Raw genomic sequence first — 23,745 nt, forward strand, 5'->3', positions numbered from 1 at the left:
TTATAAATTGAGAAATGGTACGTTTATAATATTTTTATAATACTTTCACAACAAATTATAAGTGGTAAATTATTATTTGTTTTAATTTGATTCCACAATTTAAATTACTTTTTTACCCATACGTAACAATTAATAACCTGTCACTTAGGATTTGTTGCGAAAGTATTGTGAAAATATTGTGGACGTAGTGTTTCTCTTATAAATTAGACAATCATAAAAGTATAAGAAAAATGTTATGTCTACAATATTTTCACAAAAAATCATTAGTAACATATTGCTACAGATTGTTATTGGTGGACAAACAATAATTTTAGTAGTAGGTCTCTAATTATGACCAATAATAACTTAATACTTTTGATTTGCTGTGAAAATGTATTAAAAATATTGTGGACGTAATGCTTCTCAATAAACTAGACTAGTAGCGTGCGGTATAGTTTTTAGCTTTAATTCTTAAGCTTTTTCTTTTTTTTTGGTGAAGTCGCTTTAATTCATAATCCTAAATCATGGATTCGTCATAACTATGACTCTATGAAAAGTTCACAAATATATGAGATCAAATATGATTAGTGGCAGAACTAGAAAATTTGTTCAGGGGGCCAACCTAAATACAAAAAAAAAAAAAAAAAAAAAAAAATCCAAAAAATAACCTTTTAACAAATGCAATTTTCTTACATATATATATATATATCAAATTATATACATAATATTAATAAATAATTAAATAATTTTACTCCTAATTACCATGAAATCAACATCTTTTATTTCTTCTAAAATGATAAAATTTCATATCCCTAATTTTTTTTAAATTAAAAATTAAAAAAAGAATGTTTTTATTAAAAAGAATTTACTTATATATATTTCTAAGACACATTATCATGGTATAAGAATAATTATTAGAGGAAAAAAAAATAGTGTATTAATAATATATAAAATTTTCCATTTTTATCAAATACATTATATACATTTCGAATTAATGAGTTATTAATATTATAAGAGCAATTAGAGGAAACAAAAATGAAGCATTAACTATCTAAATAAATGAGTTACATGTTTTTAGTAAAAATCTAGAGGGGCTGTCATTTACATTTATATCTAAAGATAATTTCTTTTACCAAAAATATAAGAGGAATGAGAGATTTTTAAAAAGTCTGAGCCCCCGTAGCATTGTCACCAAGAAGTGACCATATTTGCTTAACATTTAATGCTAGTTTGATTCATAATCTTAATTCTAATGGTCTTTCTAAATAGGAAAATATATAGCTTTTAAAGTAAAAGATCAAGGCAATTAACTTGTTTGATTCAAAAATCACTATAAATTAGACAAAGTCTTGTAACATTACATTCAGAAAAAAGAAGAGAAACTAATTTCATCAGAAAAGTTTTTAACAATGGCTACTTTCATCAAATTTCTTTGTGTACTTTTCGTCCTTAGTGTCGTTGGCAAAGGTAAAGGATTCTATCAATGCATACAATCCTGAAGGCATTTCTTTGTTTTAAACAAAAAGATGATATTATATGAAAATGAACATTTTGTTTTATAATATGAAGGCATATGAACGATTATTGTATTTTGAATGTTTTTGGATGTAAGGATTGGCCATGCTATCTAATCCATCGCAATCTTTCTACCATATATAATATTCACGTCTTTTAAATATGTTTTTAAAGATTTTTATTATGTTTATTTTATTTATTATGATATCTTTAGCCCCTGTCTGGGAGGAGAGAATGGAATGAAATGAAAATGAATGAAAAGATTAATTTTAGAATATTCTTCATTTTCTTTGTTTGTGAGTTTTAATGGAGGGAATGGAAAGTATACTCTCTTGTTTGGGAGTTTATGTGGGAGAGAATGGAATGGGTATGAGAGAATACTCATTCCTCTCTATTTCCTTAAAACCTCGAATTTTCATTCTCCCCCGAAATTAGGAAAAATGAGTGGGAATGAAATTAGATTTAATGAATTTCTTACTAAAACTCCCAAAATACCCCTATATGTTCAACTTTTTATTTTAAATTAATGATCTAATAGTAATATTATCATAAAATGATTCCATCAAATTCCTTTTGTGTTACTCCCAAATAAGATTACTTAGGCCTTGTTTGGGAGGGGGGAATGGGTGAAAGGAATGTGGAAATTGGTAGTTGAATTCGAGGACAACTAACCTCCAAGAACAGGGATAAAGAAGAACAGAGACAGAAAATAGAGGGAAGTAGCAGAGAAAAGAGTTATTCAATTAACAAAACTGTTCAATCCTTTTCACAACCCATTCCCAAGTCTTATACTATCAACTACTCACTCAATGCTAGTTGTGTAACTACTTGTAACTGCCTTGACAGCTAGCTACCTGTAACTGCCTTGACAGCTAGCTACCTGTAACTGCCTTGACAGCTAATCCTTCTAACTAACTCTTACATCATCCAACACACATCTGCCACATCACCCCCTTCATCAGCTGAGCACGCACACTACATCAGCAACACAGGCTCCCACAACATTAACCTAGGCACCCTCTGCACCACCACCCATGCAGCAACACACGCACTGGCCATCAGCACCATACGGCCTAGCCATCAGTCCCACATGCACACATACACTTGGGATTCCTAACAGTGGGATGGAATGGAAAGGAATGAAAAAAAATAATTTTAGAACATTCTTTCCTTCTCTTGTTTGGGAGTTTTAATGGAGGACTTTATTTGAGAGTTTAAGTAGGAGGGAATGAAATAGGTTGGTGGGAACACTCATTCTTTTCTGTTCCCTTAAAGCCTCAAATTTTCATCCCCCCGAAATTGGTAGGAACACTCATTCCTTTCCATTCTTTTGTTTTAAAACCTCCAATAAAAGTTACTAAATTCCATTCCATTCCATTCCATTTTATTCTTTTCCATTCATTTCTTCTTTAAATGCATTTCATTTCATTTCATTTCATTTCATTTCATTCCATTTCTTTTCATGCTCTTATGATCATTTCATTCCATTCCCTCATGAACTTCCAAACGAAGCCTTAAATTCCATTAATTTCCATTGCTTTATATTAAAACATCTAATCAAAGTTACTTAATTTCATTTTATTCCATTTTTTTTCCATTCATTTCCCTTATTTAAATACGTTCCATTCCTTTCCATTCCCTTATGATTATTCCATTCCATTTCATTTCATTCCCTTATGAACTCCCAAATGAAGCCTTAGAGTCAGGATTATTGCCAGTTTTAGTGTTCATGTTCATATATGTTGTTCATGCTTTTGAATTTGATTTAGTATTTTGAATTTGTTTATGTTTATTTAATTGTAGGAAATTGTCAATGCACCCTAAGCCAAGTAACCATCAAACAATCTAAAACTGGAGAAGTAGTGCAACAAAAGCCAGTGTGGAGTGTGACAATCAACAATGGCTGCCCTTGTTCCCAATTAGATTTGAAATTGTCCTGCAATGGGTTTCAGACTGTGAAACCGGTTGACCCTTCGGTCTTGTCTCAATCCGGCAATGAATGCCTTGTTAACAATGGTCTACCAGTTCAGCCATCTTCTTCAGTTAGCTTCACCTATGCTTGGGACACTTCATTTTCATTCCAGCCACTTTCTTCCCAAATCAATTGTTCTTAAGGAGGTTTCTCAAAGTGCCTAAAGTTTTTAGTAAATTCATTTAAATTAGATGATTTTTCATCTAACTAAGAGCTTTATTGTTGTACTCGATTTGAATTATGTGGTCTACGTTAATAATATATAATATCATGGGCAGCATGAAATTTTGATTTTCAAACCTTCATTTGAATTGTAGCATGTCATCCATGCTCTTTCATTTAGCATTTACTCTCCTTTCAATTTTTGTGTTATAGCAAATGCTTTTGTTATTGTATTTTTTTTTGGCTTTATTTTTCCCATGTACCCCATTAGATCAAGACGTCTTTGGTAAATTCAACAGAATAATAATGCCTTTCATGATCTAAATAAATATCTTGCATTAGGTAAATGTCTTCACTACCCTTTTACTAAAATTTGAATTCATATTTACTTCAAAATAATACCTGTGGGGGTAGAATGATTAAAACATGTATTTGGGCCTTGGGCCTGATATTGGTGGTATAAGCCTTTCCGAGAATATCCGTAGGGGCCCACGAGTTGGCTCTTGCTGGAAAGGATGGCGGTGTTGTCCGAGGCGAGGAATCTCCTCGGCAGAATCCAGTAAGGGTTATAGGTCACATCATTGTGATTAGAAGGAGAGTTCTAGAAAGCCTGTGAGGTAAGAGCATGTTTTACACAGTTATAGGAAGGAAGAACATATGAAAAATATCAAGGGAAAATGCTGCTACCACCACATTAAAGGAGTCTAAATCTTGAGTCCCACTTTTTCTGCTCCACTCTATACTCCACCAATAAAAACTTGCCATGTGTTCACCTAATTAATTAAATACTACCATTATTGACTTATTAATACTACCGTTATTAATTAATAGTAGTATTTAATTAATTAGGTAAACACGTGGCAAGTTTTTATTGGTGGAGTATAGAGTGGAGTAGGAAAAATGGGACAGAATATTTGGACTCACATTAAAGACCCTGCATCTACCTCTCTAGCCGCATTAATGGGGAAATGACCTCTACACAATGGGGATCAGCCTTCCAGCTATTGTTGGAAGACTTTCAGAGGGTGGTGGATGGGACAAGTATCTAACAGGGTAACTTGAGCTACACATGGAGGATGAAGGGAAGAAGAAGAATGATATAAAAGAAAAGGAAAGGGCATGGTACAGGGGGACTGCAGAAGAACAAGAAAAGAAAGATAGAGAACGAAATTACTATAGACCTCACCTTCAATTTCAGACTATTACTTAAAGAAAGAATAGCAATATAAGACTTCTTCGGCTTACGTCCGAGGAGGATTTCTCATTGTTTTTATCATTTGATTGTGTGTGAAGTGGCAATCTAGTCCTCCATTTGTAGTCCAATATCCATAATACCTAGGTTTCAAGCCCACACTCTACAAATTTGATTGTATAAAGCCATTTGGGCTTGAACCCATCATGCGTTTGGGTCTGGATACAAATTGTGCACTTACAATACCTATTCCCCAAAGACAAATGATATCATTACTATTAGAATATCACTTGAATTTCAAAACATTACTTTTTTCAACTAATAAAATGAATATTTTCTATACAAAAAAATAGCTCGTCTCTTTGACCCAATATTTCAAATAGGTTCAAAATACAAAATTAAAAATATATATGTGTGTGTGTATATATATATATATATATATGTATATATGTATGTATGTATGTATGTATGTATGCATGTATGTATGCATAGAGGTACAAAGCAGCTACTTTTTCATTTTCCTATATAATGCTAAGTGGTTCCAATAAATATTTGTAAATGGTAGGGATATAAATATTTATTTTGGAATAAATAAATAATAAAAATTATATAAATTATTAAATTATTTGCTTAGATAGAAAGTTAATTGGATATATTCATTCATTTAAAAGTTTGCTTTGGTAGAAAACTAAAGAGTGAAATATGATGTAGGTTCCAGTTAGCTTAACTAGTAAAATCTCTGATGGTTGGAAAAGATATTTGAGATTCAATCCCTACCTACACAAAAAATTTATTGGTGTCTAAATCTGATAATAAAAAACTATCATCAGAAGCGAATGCCATATATTTGAAACACTAAAAAAAAAAACAAAATAAGAGTGAAATACGATGGTATTAAAAGAAAATGAGGTGGTAGGTTAAAGGAAAGAATTCTCTTATTTATTGTGGAATAAATGGGGGGAAAGTCAGTCCATATGTTCTTGGATTCTCAGTTAGTTGTAGGCCAAGTGCTGGGGACATTGGAGGCCAGAGATCCAAGAATGCAGGAATACCTGATTAGGGCTAGGCACTTACAGTCCAGATTTGATTCTTTCATCTTGGCACATATATCCAGGAGTGGAAATACACATGCAGATTCATTGGCCACGCTTGCAACATCCTCAGCTTAGGGTTTGCCTCGGGTCATTCTCGTGGAAGACCTGTTGAAACCTGCTCAGACGACTGTAAACGCCATCCACATTCATCAGGTTAGGCTCGGACCTAGTTGGATGGACCTCATAATGTCTTTTCTTAAGAGTGATGTCCTACCCGAGGACAGATCTAAGGCAGATAAAGTTCGTAGAAAGGCACCTCGGTTCTGGTTGTCCGAGGATCAGAAGTTATATAAACGCTCCTTTTCTGGGCCATATTTGTTGTGTATACACCCTGAAACCACGGAGTCACTGTTGGAGGAATTGCATGAAGGGATTTGTGGAAGTCATACAGGAGGGAGGTCTTTAGCTTATAGAGCTCTGACCCAAGGATATTGGTGGCCTAATATGCAGAGAGAAGCTCAGGATTACGCTAGAAAATGTGACCAATGCTAGAGGTTTGCCCCTAACATCCACCAACTCGGTGGCGTACTTAATCCTCTATCTAGTCCATGGCCGTTGGCACAATGGGGGTTGGATATAGTAGGGCCCTTCCCAACAGCTGTGGGAAATAAAAGATGGTTACTCGTAGGGACTGATTACTTTACCAAATGGGTTGAAGCAGAGCCTTTGTCAAATATTAGGGATGTGGATGCAAAGAAGTTTGTTTGGAAGAACATCGTCACAAGGTTTGGGGTACCCCATACGCTTATTTCAGATAATGGCTTGCAGTTTGATAGCAAAGTTTTTAGAAGATACTGTGATGACATGGGTATTACGAATAGATACTCCACTCCAGCTTATCCTCAGGGAAATGAGCAGGCCAAGGCTGTTAACAATGTGATAGTAAATGGACTGAAGAAGAGGCTGGACGATGCAAAAGGAAGGTGGGTGGAAGAATTACCACACGTTCTGTGGACGTATCGGACTACACCACGAAGGTCCACAGGAGAAATGCCCTTCTCCATGACCTATGGAGCCGAGGCCGTAATCCCTTTGAAAATTGGGTTTCCGACATTGAGGACAAGCTCTTTCAGCCTAGAAAATAATGATGGTTTGCTATAGAAAAGCCTGGATCTGGTTGAGGAACGGCGAGAGGCCGCCATGGTTCAACTGGCTTATTATCAGCAGAGGCTTAAATGAGGATATGATGCTCACGTGAAGCTAAGGCCACTTGTACTTGGAGATTTGGTCTTAAGGAAAGTCATGGGTACCTCCAAGAATCCAGCATGGGGAAAGCTAGCGCCTACCTGGGAAGGACTATACCGAATCACTTCGGTGGCGGGTATAGGGTCATATTGCTTAGCAGACTTAGATGAAAAAATTGTACAACGTCCTTGGAATGTAAATAACCTGCGAAGGTATTACTATTAATGAAAGTCACTTTTGTCATTTTTGTTCAATTATCATTATGTTGTATTTTGATTCATTATACTAAGTGTCAAACAGAAACTTGGTCATGGATGGTCCTCGGACCACATACCTTGTGGTAATTGATATCTTATTAAATGTTAAACAGAACCTTAGTTATGTTGGGTCCTCGGACTTTCTATTTTGGGGAAATTAACATTTCGATTTATTATACTAAGTGTCAAACAGAAACTTGGTCATGCATGGTCCTCGGACCACATACCTCGTGTAAATTGATATCTTATTAAATGTTAAACATAACCTTAATTACGTCGGGTTCTCGGACCTTACATTTCGATTCATTATATTAAGTGTCAAACAGAAACTTGGTCATGCATGGTCCTCGGACCACATACCTCGTGGAAATTGATATCTTATTAAATGTTAAACAGAACCTTAGTTACGTCGGGTCCTCGGACCTTCTACTTTGAGAAAATTAACATTTCGATTCATTATACTAAGTGTTAAACAGAAACTTGGTCATGCATGGTCCTCGGACCACATACCTCGTGGAAATTGATATTTTATTAAATGTTAAATAGAACCTTAGTTACGTTGGGTCCTCAGACCTTCTACTTTGGAGAAATTAACATTTCGATTCATTATACTAAGTGTCAAACCGAAACTTGGTCATGCATGGTCCTCGGACCACATACCTCATGGAAATTGACGTATTGATAAACCAAGGTAAGTTTGAAAGTTTACTTTATACTCCAAACTAAACACCAAATTAAAGCTTAGATTGTATTTCTCTTATTTAAATGTAGAAATATTCATACATACTTGAATGTATGCTGTTGCACTTCATATATTACAGTTTCTATACATAATTTATCTGCTGATGATTAAAATTGATAAAGTGAATGTACTTTTATGTTGGGTTATTGATGACTGAGGTGTTGTAAAGGCTTCACTGTACATTGAAATATTGAATTAATTGTTCCATGCATGTAATTTACATTAAGGTGAAGGAAATTAGTATTTCACTATCGGAGATTGGCAATGAGTTAAAGAGCAATCATTCAAATTTCTCATTAATTCTATCAAGGGGTGCATTGGAAATGAAACTCTGAAATAAAAAGATCGAGACAAAATTCTTAATAAAAAGAAGGAAATTACATAAAGGAAAAAGTCCTACATGCCTATGCCTAGAGTTTTGGGGGAGGATCCTGTCTGGACTTGTGGGTAGCTTCTTTTGTTTTGGCCTCCTCCTCTGTTTGCTTAAGCTCCGCTTCGAACGAGATTTGGATTTGTTTCCCTTTATCCTTTTCCATTAGTGGAGGAACATTTGCCTCAGCATGCTCGCTTGTGCGCTTCCCGGCCCCATCACCTGGTTCCTTCTCTTTATCAGAACTAGTAAGTTCTTTAGGAGATGGAAGAGGTTCTTGAATTGAAGATGGGTGTGCCGAAGACACTGTCTCGGAGGTAGTTGAAGTAGGAGGAAGGTCTTCAATCACTTGGATATCTCGTGGAATCCAAATGTTCTCAAACTTCCTCAACTTAGAATCGGTTGGAACTTATGCCGCGTTTATGGCTTCATCCCAAACCTGATGACAGTACTCCCTACACAACTTTGCCAACTCTTCGGTCAGACGGGTTTCTATTGCCTCGACCCCTTCATTATAAGCAGCCTTCTTGGCAGCCTCCATTGTTTCCTTGAGAATATGAGCCTCATCCTTGGCTTGAGCAAGCTCCTTTAAGTCAGAGTTTTCTTGTTGAGCTTTGGACAGGTCCTCGTCTTTTTGGCGCAGAAGTTTGCGTTGCCCCTCCACTTGAACCTTGGTGGTTTTAAGGCTGGCCTCGACACCATTTCTTTCTCTCTTCTCGTCTGCCAATTTTTTGGTTAGATCCTCGTTCTCTGCCAGGGCACGGCCCAAAGCCTTCTCGGTCTCGACTCTACCCTGGAGTTCAGCTGTAGCTTTTTTTTCGAGAGTCTTCCACCAATTTCTCTGTAGCAAAGACTTCTTGGATGGCCTGCGTTGAAATAGTAAACAAGCACATTATGACAGAAACAACATAGAAACATATATGAAAGATATTATACATAAAGATAATGAGGTAGCAAGATAGAAGTAGTTAAAGGGCACTTACCAAAGCTAAATCCCTTTTTAGGGAGAGGAAAATGTGTGGTTGGCTTATCTTATCCAAAGCCTCCATATCCTTTGGTAGAAGAAGAGGTTGTTCCTGGGCGCTGGCGAGGTGGTGAGCATGTCCTTGCTAGAACACTCTATTGCTGGATTGGCCAAAAATGGGGGCCCCATCTAGTTCCAGCGTGGGAGACCAATTGGCTTGCGTTCGGCGCACCTCGGCCACGTCGTAGCTCTCCCCACTCTCAACGGAAGGGGAACGCGTTCTACCCTTGGCAACGTTTTGTTGTTGTAGTTGTTGCTTAAGTTTCTTTTGTTTCGCCATCTCTACCTCCTCGGCCTCGTTTTTCCTTTTCTTTTTGGGGTCGGAGGCTGGAATCTTGGGGTCAGAAGGAGGGGGAGGTGGTGGCAGCTTGGGAGGAGGTTGAGATCCAACAGTGCCCTTTTTGGGAGCTTGTGTACCCCTTATGGACATCAGTGTCCTCAAATTGGCCATATCCTCTTCTTCGTCGCTAGTATCAACTCGCGTTGTTACTAAGCCTTTTATACCAGAATCCTCTGAGAGGTCATTTTCTTCATCCGAGATGGTGACGATGTGGCCCTCCAGGGGTCTCTCAGCCTCCTCAAGTCGAAACTGATCTATTTCCTCTTCGAGTGATTATTGCGAGGACGTTGGTTCTTCTCAAATGGCTGATGCTTGAGAGTGTATTGAAAGGGGGACTGCGACGATGGGGCGTGCGTAGAGGATAATTGAGGGATCGTCCGGTAGCTTGTTTTTGTCGAGAAAGCCTGGTCTCGAAATATTTATCTGTCTGCGTCTTTTGTCACCTGCAATGATCGCGCTGTCGATGTCTTGGAAGTCCTCGGATAAGGGATCGTATCCCAATATGAGGTGGGCTGCCCTCACTTGCAGGTCTTCGGATCGTAGAACGCGGTTGAGGTCTGCGACGCTGCAATAGCTTAGGTGGGGTCGTACGTGTTGTTTGTCTACAATAATATCCGAGAAGATAAGCATGGTTAGATCAGTTGTAAATGCAAAGCAGAAAGGTAATAGCAGCCAATGTAATAAAAAATGATGAAGTTAATAGAATTAAGTCACAGGTTTGGGAATCTAATTCCTATGAAGTCACACCTGGGTCTCCCCATTCGACTGGGCAATGAAGACCGTCGTACCACATTCTAGAAGCAATAAGGTAGTCATCCTTCATGCCTTTATTGGATTTGGGAAGGCAAGATATGAGCCTTACAATACTAGACCTAGATTTGAGGTAATATCCTGCATCTTTAAGTTTGTGGCATTCGTACATATAAATGACGTCGTGCCATGTGAGATTCAAACTTATCTACTCATTTAGAGCGTCGATGCAACCTAAAACTCTAAACACGTTGGGTGTGCATTGATCTGGGCATATTCTATGGTTACGAAGGTATTCACTGGTTACGTTTTTCATGGGAAGTGTCATCCCACCCTCTAAGAAGGCGATAATGGGGATGACAACCTCTCCTTCTTTCCTATCGTTGGCTATGGCTTCGGGGGAACAATATCTCAAACCTACATCTTGGGGAATATGGTATTTGGCCCTAGAACCCTCCATACCGGCATCGATATCTACTAGACATTTGAATCTACCCATTTGGTGTTGGTGAGAGTAAAAATTTAGTAAGGGAAAGGATATAGTTAATGGCCGAGAACAGTAGCCGGGGAGAAATGAACTTAAAGGATTGAGAACTTACGGGAGATAGGGAGATGATTCTTCGCGAGCTTCTTGAAAGGATGAAGAATGGGAACTTTTGAGATGTGATTGATTTTTGAAGTGAGAGGTTGAATTTCGGTTTCCTAAGTGTTTTGGTGTGAGGGAGGCGGCATTAGAGGGAAGTTATCCCACTCAAATTTTGAGAAAGAATCCGAGTCGTTGGATGCGCATCACACCGTTGGACGTGGGGGACATGGCATTACTTGTAGCATTTAATGCGCGTATGACGGATTTCGAAGTGTCAGAAGCGGTTTAAAAGAGGTGAAGCGACCCCTTTCACATGTGGTGATTCGCAAAGCGTGTGAAGGCTGTGGTGTTGGTTCAAAACTCCACTTCTCTCCTCGGATGGGGAGAAAAATGAAGTTTTGAGAGGCTATTGTGGGGATAGAATGATTGAAACATGTATTTGGGCCTTGGGCCTGATATTGGTGGTATAAGCCTTTCCGAGAATATCCTTAGAAGCCCACGAGCTGGCTCTCGCTGGAAAGGATGGTGGTGTTGTCCGATGAGAGGAATCTCCTCGGTAGAATCCAGTAAGGGTTATAGGGCACGTCATTGTGATTAAAAGGAGAGCTCTGGAAAGCCTGTGAGGTAAGAGCATGTTCCACACAGTTATAGGAAGGAAGAACATATGAAAAATATCAAGGGAAAAGGTTGCTACCACCGCATTAAAGACCCTGCACCTACCTCTCTAGCTGCATTAATGGGGAAATGAACTTTGCACAATGTGGATCAGCCTTCCAGCTATTGTTTGAAGACTTTCAGAGGGTGGTGGATGTGACAAGTATCTAAGAGGGTAACTTGAGCTACACGTGGAGGATGAAGGGAAGAAGAAGAATGATATAAAAGAAAAGGAAAGGGCATGGTAAAGGGGGATCGCAGAAGAACAAGAAAAGAAAGACAGAGAAAGAAATTACTATAGACCTCACCTTCAATTTTAGACTATTACTTAAGGAAAGAATAGCAATATAAGACTTCCTCGGCTTACGTCCGAGGAGGATTTCTCATTGTTTTCATCCTTTGATTGTGTGTGAAGTGGCAATATAGTCCTCCATCTGTAGTCCAATATCCATAATACCTAGGTTTCAAGCCCACACTCTACAAATTTGATTGTATAAGGTCATTTGGGCCTGAACCCATCACGCGTTTGGGTCTGGGTACAAATTGTGCTCTTACAATACCTATTCCCCAAAGACAAATGATATCATTACTATTTGAATATCACTTGAATTTCAAAACATTACTTTTTTCAACTAATAAAATGAATATTTTCTATACAAAAAAATAGCTTGTCTCTTTGACCCAATATTTCAAATAGGTTCAAAATACAAAATTAAAAAAAATATATGTGTGTGTATATATATATATATATATATATATGTATATATGTATGTATGTATGCATGTATGCATAGAGGTACAAAGCAGCTACTTTTTCATTTTCCTATATAATGCTAAGTGGTTCCAATAAATATTTGTAAATTTAAATGGTAGGGATATAAATATTTATTGTGGAATAAATAAATAATAAAAATTATTAAATTATTTGCTTTGATAGAAAGTTTATTGGATATATTCATTCATTTAAAAGTTTGCTTTGGTAGAAAACTAAAGAGTGAAATACGATGTGGGTTCCAGTTAGCTTAACTAGTAAAATCTTTGATGGTTGGAAAAGATATTTGAGATTCAATCCTTGCCTACACCAAAAATTTATTGGTGTCTAAATCTGATAATAAAAAACTATCATCAGGAGCGGATGCCATATATTTGAAACACTAAAAAAAAAAGAAAAAAGAGTGAAATACGATGGTATTAAAAGAAAATGAGGTGGTAGGTTAAAGGAAAGAATTCTCTTATTTATTGTGGAATAAAAATAAATAACACATTAAATAAGTTATTAAAATCTTAACTTAGTTAGAAGGTAAAATGAGATAAATTCATTTAAAACTTTGCTTAGGTGGAAAATTCTCTTAAGTTTTTGTGTTTGGTAGTAAAAAAAAAAAAAGTGTGAAATGAAATCTCTTAACTTTCTTTATTTAGCTTGGCTTGAGGTAAAGTTGTTTTCTATTAAAACTTTCTTAAAGACTATCTCATTCTAAGCTAAATAATGGAAGTCAAAATATAATTTTTCAATTCATTTAAGGTTGTTACAAAATATAGGAAAATGAGATAGTTTTTTAGAATATGCTTATTGCATACTAAATTAAAAAGGCCTTTATAATTAAATAGTAATAAGTTTCTATTTGAATAGCTTTAAAGTAAAAGATCACAGCAATTAATTTATTTGATTTGGAAATCACTATAAATTACACAAGACCCTATTACATTTCCATTAAAGAAAAAGGAGAGAAACTAAGTAGCGGTATTGGTTTTGGCAATGGCAGCTTTCATCAAATTTCTTTGTGTATTTTTCTTCCTGAGTCTTGTTAGCGAAGGTAAAAGATTCTTGCAGTGCATGCATACAATATATCCCTGAAATGCATTGCTTTCTTACTACCACGCATATATACTCTTGATTTTACACACTAGCTAGCTAGAGTCACTCCAACATGTTTGTCTTCATTAAAGATTTTGATAGTTAATTATTAATGTTTATTTAAAATAAATTTAAAATCAGTCAATAAATAACTAAATAAAAATGTCTAAAGATATGAATTAATAATGAGATGTTATTGTTAGTGTTTGTGTTCATGCTCCTTAATTAATCAGATATTTCTTTTTTCTTTTTTTAGACAAGATTAATCAAATATTTCTTAAATTGCAGGAAATTGTCAATGCTCCTTAAGCAACATATTAGTTGCTCAATCAAAAAGTGAATTAGTTGTACAAAAAAAACCAGTGTGGAATGTGACAATCAATCTTGACTGCCCATGTACCTTAACAGGTTTGGTATTGAGCAGCAATGGGTTTCAAACTGTATTACCTCTTGACCCTACCGTTGTGATTCAAAAAGGAAACCAACTTAATGTTACTGCTGATGGTGGTACGATTGGACCATTTTCTAAAAATACCTTCGCCTACGCTTGGGACACTTCATTTTCATTCACACCAATCATTGGCCAACCAAATTGTTCAGGTTTCGTTTCACAGAGTTTATGATGTTCTTGGTGGATTCACTTTACATGATTTCTGCTGAACATGGTCAAAATAAGAGCTTGAATTTTATTTGTATGAGATTTTAATTATGTGATCTACCTTAAAAGGATATAATATATATCGTTGGATAGCATTGAATTTCACCTTGGCCTTGTTCTTTCATGGCATTTATCTCTCCTTAGTCCTTTCATTTTTTTGTGTCGCAGCGTCATTTTTTTTTTTTTTGGGATCTTAAGTAGTAATGTATGGGACTGAAAATTGCATTGTGGTAATCAAGCTACATATAGTACCCAAATCAGTCTGTAATGTGGCCTACTTTTCCACGTAGGGTGTGTGGCTAATGTGACAAAAAAAAAAACGCAATTTTTTTTTTATTACCAAAAAAAAAAATCAATTTTGGTTCTTATTAGTTTTTTTTTTTGTTGAGAAAGCTTCTTATATTAGTAATTACAAGTCCGAAAGGATATATGGGGAACATTGGTGTGGCCACAAGCTTTATTGCAGAATGTTGGGCCGTGAGGGATGGTCTGCTCTTGGCATCCCAGCTGGGAATAGCATAGCTTGCTGTTGAACTGGATGCTAGAGTAGTTGTTGATCTTGTTGCTTCTAAAAACCATTCTAACAAATATTACTCTCCTCTTCTTAATGATTGCAGATCCCTCCTCACTCGGTTCAGGCAAGTCAGAATCAACCATGTGTATAGGGAAGGGAATAGGTGTGCAGACAAACTAGCCAAGGAAGGATGCCCCTTAGAAGTGGATTTTGTTGTTTTAGATAGTCCTTCCTCTGCTGAACTTTGTAATATTTTGTATTTTGATGCTGCTGGCATGTACTCAGGAAGGCGCTTAGACAAGACTCTGGCCACTTTGGCTTCTTAGTTTAATATTACTCTACCTTTTAACCAAAAAAAAAAAAAAATTACAAGTCCGAAAGGATGCTACCAATTTCGGTTCCTGCAGTCCAAAAAAATGATGTCATTTTGGATTTTCCAATAACCAAAAACTAGATTGTAACTCGGAGTTATGCATAAAAACATTAAACAATAGTCATAAAAACAAAAGAATTGAATTTCCTTCAATATTTATTCGGATTTTGTTAATTATAATTTATTATTAGTTGAATAAATATTGTGAATATTGATATTGTTAATCAAATTGGAGGTGGAACTCCAAGGTGTGGTAAAGCGATCAAAATTGGAAGGTGGGGGTGGGAGGAAGAGGTTGAAAATCAGAGCTAGGGACAATCTCCTCCTTCCCCTATTGTTGCGTTAGGGATGATCAATTGTCACATACGTGAATATTCTAGCTACGTCCTGTGCTATTGTGACTATCAAATTATTAACAAAAAAAAAAAAAAAAAAATATATATATATATATATATTGAATATAAATTTATGGCGGTGTTCTTCCATTTCAAATATTAGGAAATTGTCAAAATAGCAGAAAGGACACAACAATTGGTATACTTTGTTTTGGTAGCATGTAGCAAAACCCAGTTCCCATCCTTACAAGCAGATACAAGCCCACAAAAAATAAGAAGCAAATCAAACAAAACCCACAAACAAATCATAAGCAAATCAAACGGAACCCACGAAGGCAGAGATAAACCTAGAAAATCCTATCAATATTTTGTGATTTAGATTTACAATTGATGGAAGAGACAAATAGAGACGTTTAAGAGGACAAGATGAGTCGAGAGAGGCAAGCGTGAGCACTGGGAGTGATGGTGGCTTTAGTTTCAGCTTGAATAAGAACGTAGAAGAGAGCATTTCTTTGAAGAAGAACGTAAGAGGATTTGAAATAAAGGGATTTGGATGCCTCAAATCTTGGATATATGGAAAGGATTTGGATTTGGGCCCCTCAAATCCAAATCAAAGGGATCCCAATAGGATGCCAACAAATAGATTCAGTGATTTACCCCAGAACATCAACGATGAAGGTTGGAAAGAAGAGACGGTGAAAGAGAAGGACCTAAGGGATCCAAATAGGATGCCAACAAATAGATTCAGTGATTTACCCAAGAACATCAACGATGACGGTTGGAAAGAAGAGACTGTGAAAGAGAAGAACCTGCTTCATATCAGATGCAATGCGAGAGAGAAGAAGAACCGTATGTTTTTTCTATTTTTGGTTTTATATGTTAACCCAACTGACCGGTAACTAATATTCTATTCAAATTATACAAACGACAAAGATTAAAACAAGTAAATTTAATGGTTGAAATTCACGTTAGTACCATACCCCCCAAAAAAAAGAGGAGGTACAAGAGAATGACCCTATATCTAATCATTTTCTATTTACCTAATTCCCAATAACAAAAATACCATTTTAAATGGTAAGAAAGCTTAATGACATTCCCTCCTCAATTATACCCTTGTCCTCGTGGGTAACTTTTGGAAGGCTCTCTCTCTCTCTCTCTCTTAACAATCTTCAAGTTTGTCTTCTTTTTATTGACAAACATATGTTTCTCCTCCAAAATGATAACAAGCTAAAGAAGGTATTTCCTTTTCTCAAATATATTTGAAATTTAATCATTTTTCCATCTGACAAATTACATCAGTAGGATTTTTTTATCACCATTAAAGTGGAGCAAATTAAACTAAGCTAGCTTCGAGTTGATTATGTTGAATGAACTACTTGGTTTTTACTAGTTTGGCCATTAAGATATCCTGATTCTTTTAGATTGTGCAAATCTTCAACTCGATCACAACTTTGGCTACCTGCAAGTTGATTACATCTTGATTTGTTTCAGCCACATAAATCTTCAACTTGAATATTACTTACACTATCCGCAAATTGATCAAGGTGAGTATTCAATACAGCGAATATCTCTTGCACCTTTTTAAGCATGCATTGTTGCCATAAACCAAAATCACCAGGCTTAGCTCCTACATGCTTAATCATGAATTGTCCATAACACGGGCTCTGATATCAGTTGTTATGAGCACAAATTTTTCTTTTTGTTAATTGCTTCGAGGAAAAACAATGCCTTCAAGTTTGATGATGAAATGTACTATTTTGTGTGAATTCATACTTCTAATGCAAAATTTCTCCCAATAACAATATTTTTCAGCATGTTTGCTTATTCATCATCAAGCCATAGAAAATAGATGGCTTCACAAGAAAATTATAACATTAAAATTCAATAGAAACGCAATCTTTATTTATTACAAGCAGATAAAATTTATTGCTTATTGGTGTCGTAGTGGGGTTGGTTTTTTTTATTATTATTTTTTTTAATGATGGCAGCTTGAAATAGTCTCAACTCTCTCTCTCTCTCTCTCAAACCGAAAATATTTTTTGTAAGACAATTATTGTCAATTTCGGGTAAAATGTCTTAATGATTGTTTATGGTTTGGGCTGGGTTATTAAAATTGTTGATGATTGTTGTTGGGTTGATGATTTTCGGTAAAAGGGTTTTTTGTCAATAGATTTTAATTTTATTTATATTTTGGTCTTGGTCTTCATTTTGGAGGGGGACAAGTTTTTTGGAAGAGGGGGCCGAAGTTTTGTTTTCTTAGACCCAGATTGAATTAAGGAGTAATATATAACTGTATACATATATCTTTTTCAGTGTCAGAGGGGCCATTCAACATGAAGTCTGAAAATTTGCTCTGTTATATATTTAAGCTGAACAAAATTATTTCAAAAGAAGAAAAAAAATGATCAAGGCTATTATTTCTTTTGACTTATTTCTGCTATGAAGGAAATTATTTCATCTTCCTCAAAAAAAAAAAGGCAATAATTTCATTTGATAAAAAAATCATTATAAATTGAGAAATGCTATGTTTACACTATTTTTACAATACTTTCACAACAAATTATAAGTGGTAAATTATTATTTGTTTTAATTTGATTCCAAAATTTAAATTACTTTTTTACCTATACGTAACAATTAATAACCTGTCTCTTAGGATTTGTTGCGAAAGTATTGTGAAAATGTTGTGGACGTAGTATTTCTCTTATAAATTAGACAATTGTAAAAGTATAACAAAAATGTTATGTCTATAATATTTTTACAAAAAACCATTAGTAACATATTGTTACAGATTGTTATTGGTGGACAAACAGTAATTTTAGTAGTAGGTCTCTAATTATGACCAATAGTAACTTAATACTTTTGCTTTGCTGTGAAAATGTATTGAAAATATTGTGAACGTAACGCTTCTCAATAAACTAGACTAGCAGTGTGCAGTATAGTTTTTAGCTTTAATTCTTAAGATTTTTTTTTTTTGGTGAACTCACTTTAATTCATAATCCTAAATCACGGATTTGTCATAACTATGACTCTATGAGAAGTTCACAAATATATGAGATCAAATATGATTAGTGGTAGAACTAGAAAATTTGTTCAGGGGGCCAAGCTAAATTTAAAAAACAAAAAAAAACAAAAATCCAAAAAATAACCTTTTAACAAATGCAATTTTCTTACATATATCAAATCATATATATATATATATATATATATATATATATATATATATAATATTAATTGTAAGAGCACAATTTGTACCCAAACACAACCTTGTGATGGGTGCAGGCCCAAAAAACCTTATACAATGAAATTTGTAGAGCGTGGGCTCGAAACCTAGGTTTTATGGATAGTGGATAAAAAGTATGGTGGGGCTAGATCGCCAATACATGCATAATGAGATGATATAGTGACAGAAACTCTCCTCGGACGTAAGCCGATGATGACTTGTATTGCTTTTTCTTCTTTCAACAATAAATTATAGTTGAAGGTGAAGCGTACGGTGTTTCTCTCTTTCTTTTTTCCCTCTTCCTCTGTAGAATTTTTTTCTTTTCCTTTTATATCATCTTCCTTCTTCCCACTATCTTCCACGTATGGACCAGATCACCAATCTAGATACTTGTCTTATCCACCGCCTTCTTGAAGTCCTTAAACAATAGCTGTAACACTGATCATTACTGTTCAGAGGTCATTTCCCCATTAATACAGCCAGAGAGGTAGGTGCAGAGTCTTTAATGCGGCGGTAGCAGCTTTCTTTGAGATATTTCCTGCTAACTCCCTCTCTCAGTGCCCATATGGAACATGTCCTCCCTCACCAGAACTCCAAGAACTCCCTTATATACATCGGGGTGTATGGTATAACCTTTACTTCCTACATCTGAGAAGATCTCCCTCCCCGGACTATTTCCACCAACTTCTTTCGTAATAATTTGCTTGTGGGTTTTCATATTCAATACAACCATTACCACTAAGACCTCCTCGGACGAGTTAACATCCTCGGACCAAGTCCAAGGCCCAAAAACATATTCTGACCCTTCTGCCCCCACATTAATAAATAATTAAAGAATTTTACTCCTAATTACCATGAAATCAACATCTATTATTTCTTCTAAAATGATAAAATTTCATATCTCTAATTTTTTTAAATTAAAAATTAAAAAAAGAAAGTTTTTATTAAAAAGAATTTACTTATATATTTCTAAGACTTATTATCATGGTATAAGAATAATTATTAGAGGAAAAAAAAATAGCATATTAATAAAATATAAAATTTTCCATTTTTATCAAATACATTACATACATTTCGAATTAATGAGTTACTAATATTATAAGAGCAATTAGATGAAACAAAAATGAAGCATTAACTATCTAAATAAATGAGTTACATGTTTTTAGAAAAATCTAGGGATTCAGATCCTCTAAATTTCCTAGGGTACTCTACCAATAGATTTTGGTAGAGTACCCTAGGAAATCTAGAGGATCTGAATTCAAAAAAATTATCTTTAGATATAAATGTAAATGACAGCCCTTCGAGATTTTTTTTACCAAAAATGTAAGAGGAATGAGAGATTTTTAAAAAGTCTGAGCCCCCATAGCATTATCACCAAGAAGTAACCATATTTGCTTAACATTTAATGCTAGTTTGATTCCTAATCTTAATTCTAATGGTCTTTCTAAATAGGAAAATATATAGCTTTTAAAGTAAAAGATCAAGGCAATTAACTTGTTTGATTAAAAAATCACTATAAATTAGACAAAGTCCTGTAACATTACATTCAGAAAAAAGAAGAGAAACTAATTTCATCAGAAAAGTTTTTAACAATGGCTACTTTCATCAAATTTCTTTGTGTACTTTTCGTCCTCAGTCTCGTTGGCAAAGGTAAAGGATTCTATCAGTGCATACAATCCTGAAGGCATTTCTTTGTTCTAAACAAAAAGATGATATAATATGAAAATGAACATTTTGTTTTATAATAGGAAGGCATATGAACGATTATTGTATTTTGAATGTTTTTGGATGTAAGGATTGGCCATGCTATCTGATCCATCGCAATCTTTCTACCATATATAATATTCATGTCTTTTAAATATGTTTTTAAAGATTTTTATTATGTTTATTTTATTAATTATGATATCTTTAGCCCCTGTCTAGGAGGAGAGAATGATATGGAATGAAAATGAATGAAAAGATTAATTTTAGAATATTCTTCATTTTCTTTGTTTGTGAGTTTGAATGGAGGGAATGGAAAGTATACTCCCTTGTTTGGGAGTTTATATGGGAGGAAATGGAATGGGTATGAGAGAATACTCATTCTTCTCTATTTCCTTAAAACCTCGACTTTCCATTCCCCCCGAAATTAAGGAAAAATGAGAGGGAATAAAATTAGATTTAAAGAATTTCTTACTAAAACTCCCAAAATACCTTATATGTTCAACCTTTTATTTTAAAATAATGATCTAATAGTAATATTGTCATAAAATGATTCCATTAAATTCCTTCTGTGTTACTCCCAAATAAGATTGCTTAGGCCTCGTTTGGGAGGGGAAAATGGAATGGAATGGAAAGGAATGAAAAAAATAATTTTAGAATACTCTTTCCTTCTCTTGTTTGGGAGTTTTAATAGAGGACTTTGTTTGGGAGTTTAAGTAGGAGGGAATCAAATGGGTTGGAGGGAACACTCATTCCTCTCTGTTCCCTTAAAACCTCAAATTTTCATCCCCCGAAATTGGTTGGAACACTCATTCCTTTCCATTCTTTTTTTTAAAACCTCCAATAAAAGTTACTAAACATTCCATTCCATTTTATTCTTTTCCATTCATTCCTTCTTTAAATGCATTTCTTTTCATTTAATTCCATTTCTTTTCATGCTGTTATGATCATTTCATTCCATTTCTTTTCATGTTCTTATGATCATTTCATTCCATTCCCTTATGAACTTCCAAACGAAGCCTTAAATTCCCTTAATTTCCATTCCTTTATATTAAAATATCTAATCAAAGTTACTTAATTTCATTCTATTCCATTTTTTTCCATTCCTTTCCCTTAGTTAAATACGTTCCATTCCTTTCCATTCCCTTATGATCATTCCATTCCATTTCATTTCATTTCATTTCATTCCCTTATGAACTCCCAAACGAAGCCTTAGAGTCAGGATTATTGCCAGTTTCAGTGTTCATGTTCATATATGTTGTTCATGCTTTTGAATTTGATTTAGTATTTTGAATTTGTTCATGTTTATTTAATTGTAGGAAATTGTCAATGCACCCTAAGCCAAGTAACCATCAAACAATCCAAAACTGGAGAAGTAGTGCAACAAAAGCCAGTGTGGAGTGTGACAATCAACAATGGCTGCCCTTGTTCCCAATCAGATTTGAAATTGTCCTGCAATGGGTTTCAGACTGTGAAACCGGTTGACCCTTCGGTCTTGTCTCAATTCGGCAATGAATGCCTTGTTAACAACGGTCTTCCAGTTCAATCATCTTCTTCAGTTAGCTTCACCTATGCTTGGGACACTTCATTTTCATTCCAGCCACTTTCTTCCCAAATCAATTGTTCTTAAGGAGGTTTCTCCAAGTGCCTAATGTTTTTAGTAAATTCATTTAAATTAGATGATTTTTCATCTAAGTAAGAGCTTTATTGTTGTACTTGATTTGAATTATGTGGTCTACGTTAATAATAATATCATCGGAAGCATGAAATTTTGATTTTCAAATCTTTTTGTGTTGTAGCAAATGCTTTTGTAGTGTAGTTTATTGGCTTTTGTTTTTTTTCCCTTATAACCCATTAGATCAAGAAGTCTTTGAATAGAATTTATCTTGTAATCCGTCCCCCCCCCCCCCCCCCCCAAAAGAAAAAATATAATGCCTTTCATTAGCTAAATAAATATCATTCTCTTCTTAAAAAAAAATATCATTCATTAGGTAAATGTCTTCATTACCTTATTAAAATTTAAATTCATACTTCAAAATAATTAATATTCCCCCAAGAAAAAATGATAATATTACTATTGAAATATCACTTGAATTTAAACAAAAGAAAAAAACTTTTTTCAAGTAATTAATAAAATGAATTTTTTCTATAAAAAAATAACTCGTCTCTTTTACCTAATATTTCACAAAAAATTATATAGGTATAAACCATTTTCATTTTCCTATAATAAATCATGGAATATATAAATAGTAAGTGAGAGATACCTAAAAAAAAGATTATAACAATAGACAAAACCAAAATTCAAAATTGTATAAACAAAAACACAACTAAATTTTTTTTTTTTTTTTTCAATCACAAAACCAAGTACATGAAATTAATACCATTGATTTCCATAGTTTGAGTTAGGGGTGTACAGTCAACCCACCAAAACCGACCTAACGTAACACAACTTGCCGGGTTGGGTCAGTTTTTAGTGGTTGGTGAGTTGGGTTTAGTTATAAATTTTTTTTTAATAGTGGGTCAGGTTGGGTGTGGGTCACAACATTTACAAACCCGCCTAACTCGACCCAACCCACCAATATATGTGGAATTTAGCTACTAAACACTAACAGAGACGCTGCTTGTGTCCTGTTTTTGTGTGCATAACACATAAGAGCTGCCATATAATTATATAGACTACTATAGAGATTTCGATGAAAGTTCTATGGACCATAACTGTGTTTTGTTTAGGTCGGTGACAGTACCCTCCAATGTGAAAACATGAATTTCTATCACACGATTACATTAAAAAAATACGAATAAAATCTCAAATGTGAAAGGAAAAAAATAATGACACTACCAGTAAAATTCGTATTCAAATTTGTAATTGTATGGAACCGCAGCTTCATGAAGCTATTTTTTGGCTGGCTTCAATTGAACATGAAGGTGCATGGAACATTGTACACAACACCCACTTTATCATACAAACGGTGAGACTTTCTAATCAATCAGTCTTTTTTGTGTGTGTACGTAATAATTATTGGATACTTTTTTTTTTTTGAGAAGAATAATTATTGGATACATGATTGCATATAAGATAGGATTTTTTTTTTCTTTTTATCATTGCCGTCACTAAGGACCATATAATCTTCTACAGCCGACTAGCTAGGGAAACTTCTCATCATCTTCGCAGTTAGAAGGCCAGTTGACAGAGATCAATTGTCCTACTTTGAGTTACGTGTTTTAATTTTCTACCATTTTGTTTTGGTTGTTAGTGCGAAAGAGATGC

General features: G+C 34.8%; 1 protein-coding gene across 1 annotated transcript; it reads left to right on the forward strand.

Annotated features, from left to right (window-relative positions):
• Positions 1–1,388: 1,388 nt before the first annotated feature.
• On the forward strand, positions 1,389–3,608 carry LOC142609300 (uncharacterized protein At1g05835-like). Its single transcript, XM_075780877.1, has 2 exons — positions 1,389–1,446; positions 3,298–3,608. The coding sequence occupies exons 1-2, from the start codon at positions 1,389–1,391 to the stop codon at positions 3,606–3,608; spliced, it is 369 nt and encodes a 122-aa protein (XP_075636992.1).
• Positions 3,609–23,745: the final 20,137 nt, after the last annotated feature.

The sequence above is a fragment of the Castanea sativa genome, chromosome 9 (assembly GCF_040712315.1).
Source record: "Castanea sativa cultivar Marrone di Chiusa Pesio chromosome 9, ASM4071231v1".
In the NCBI taxonomy this organism is placed as follows: Eukaryota; Viridiplantae; Streptophyta; class Magnoliopsida; order Fagales; family Fagaceae; genus Castanea; species Castanea sativa.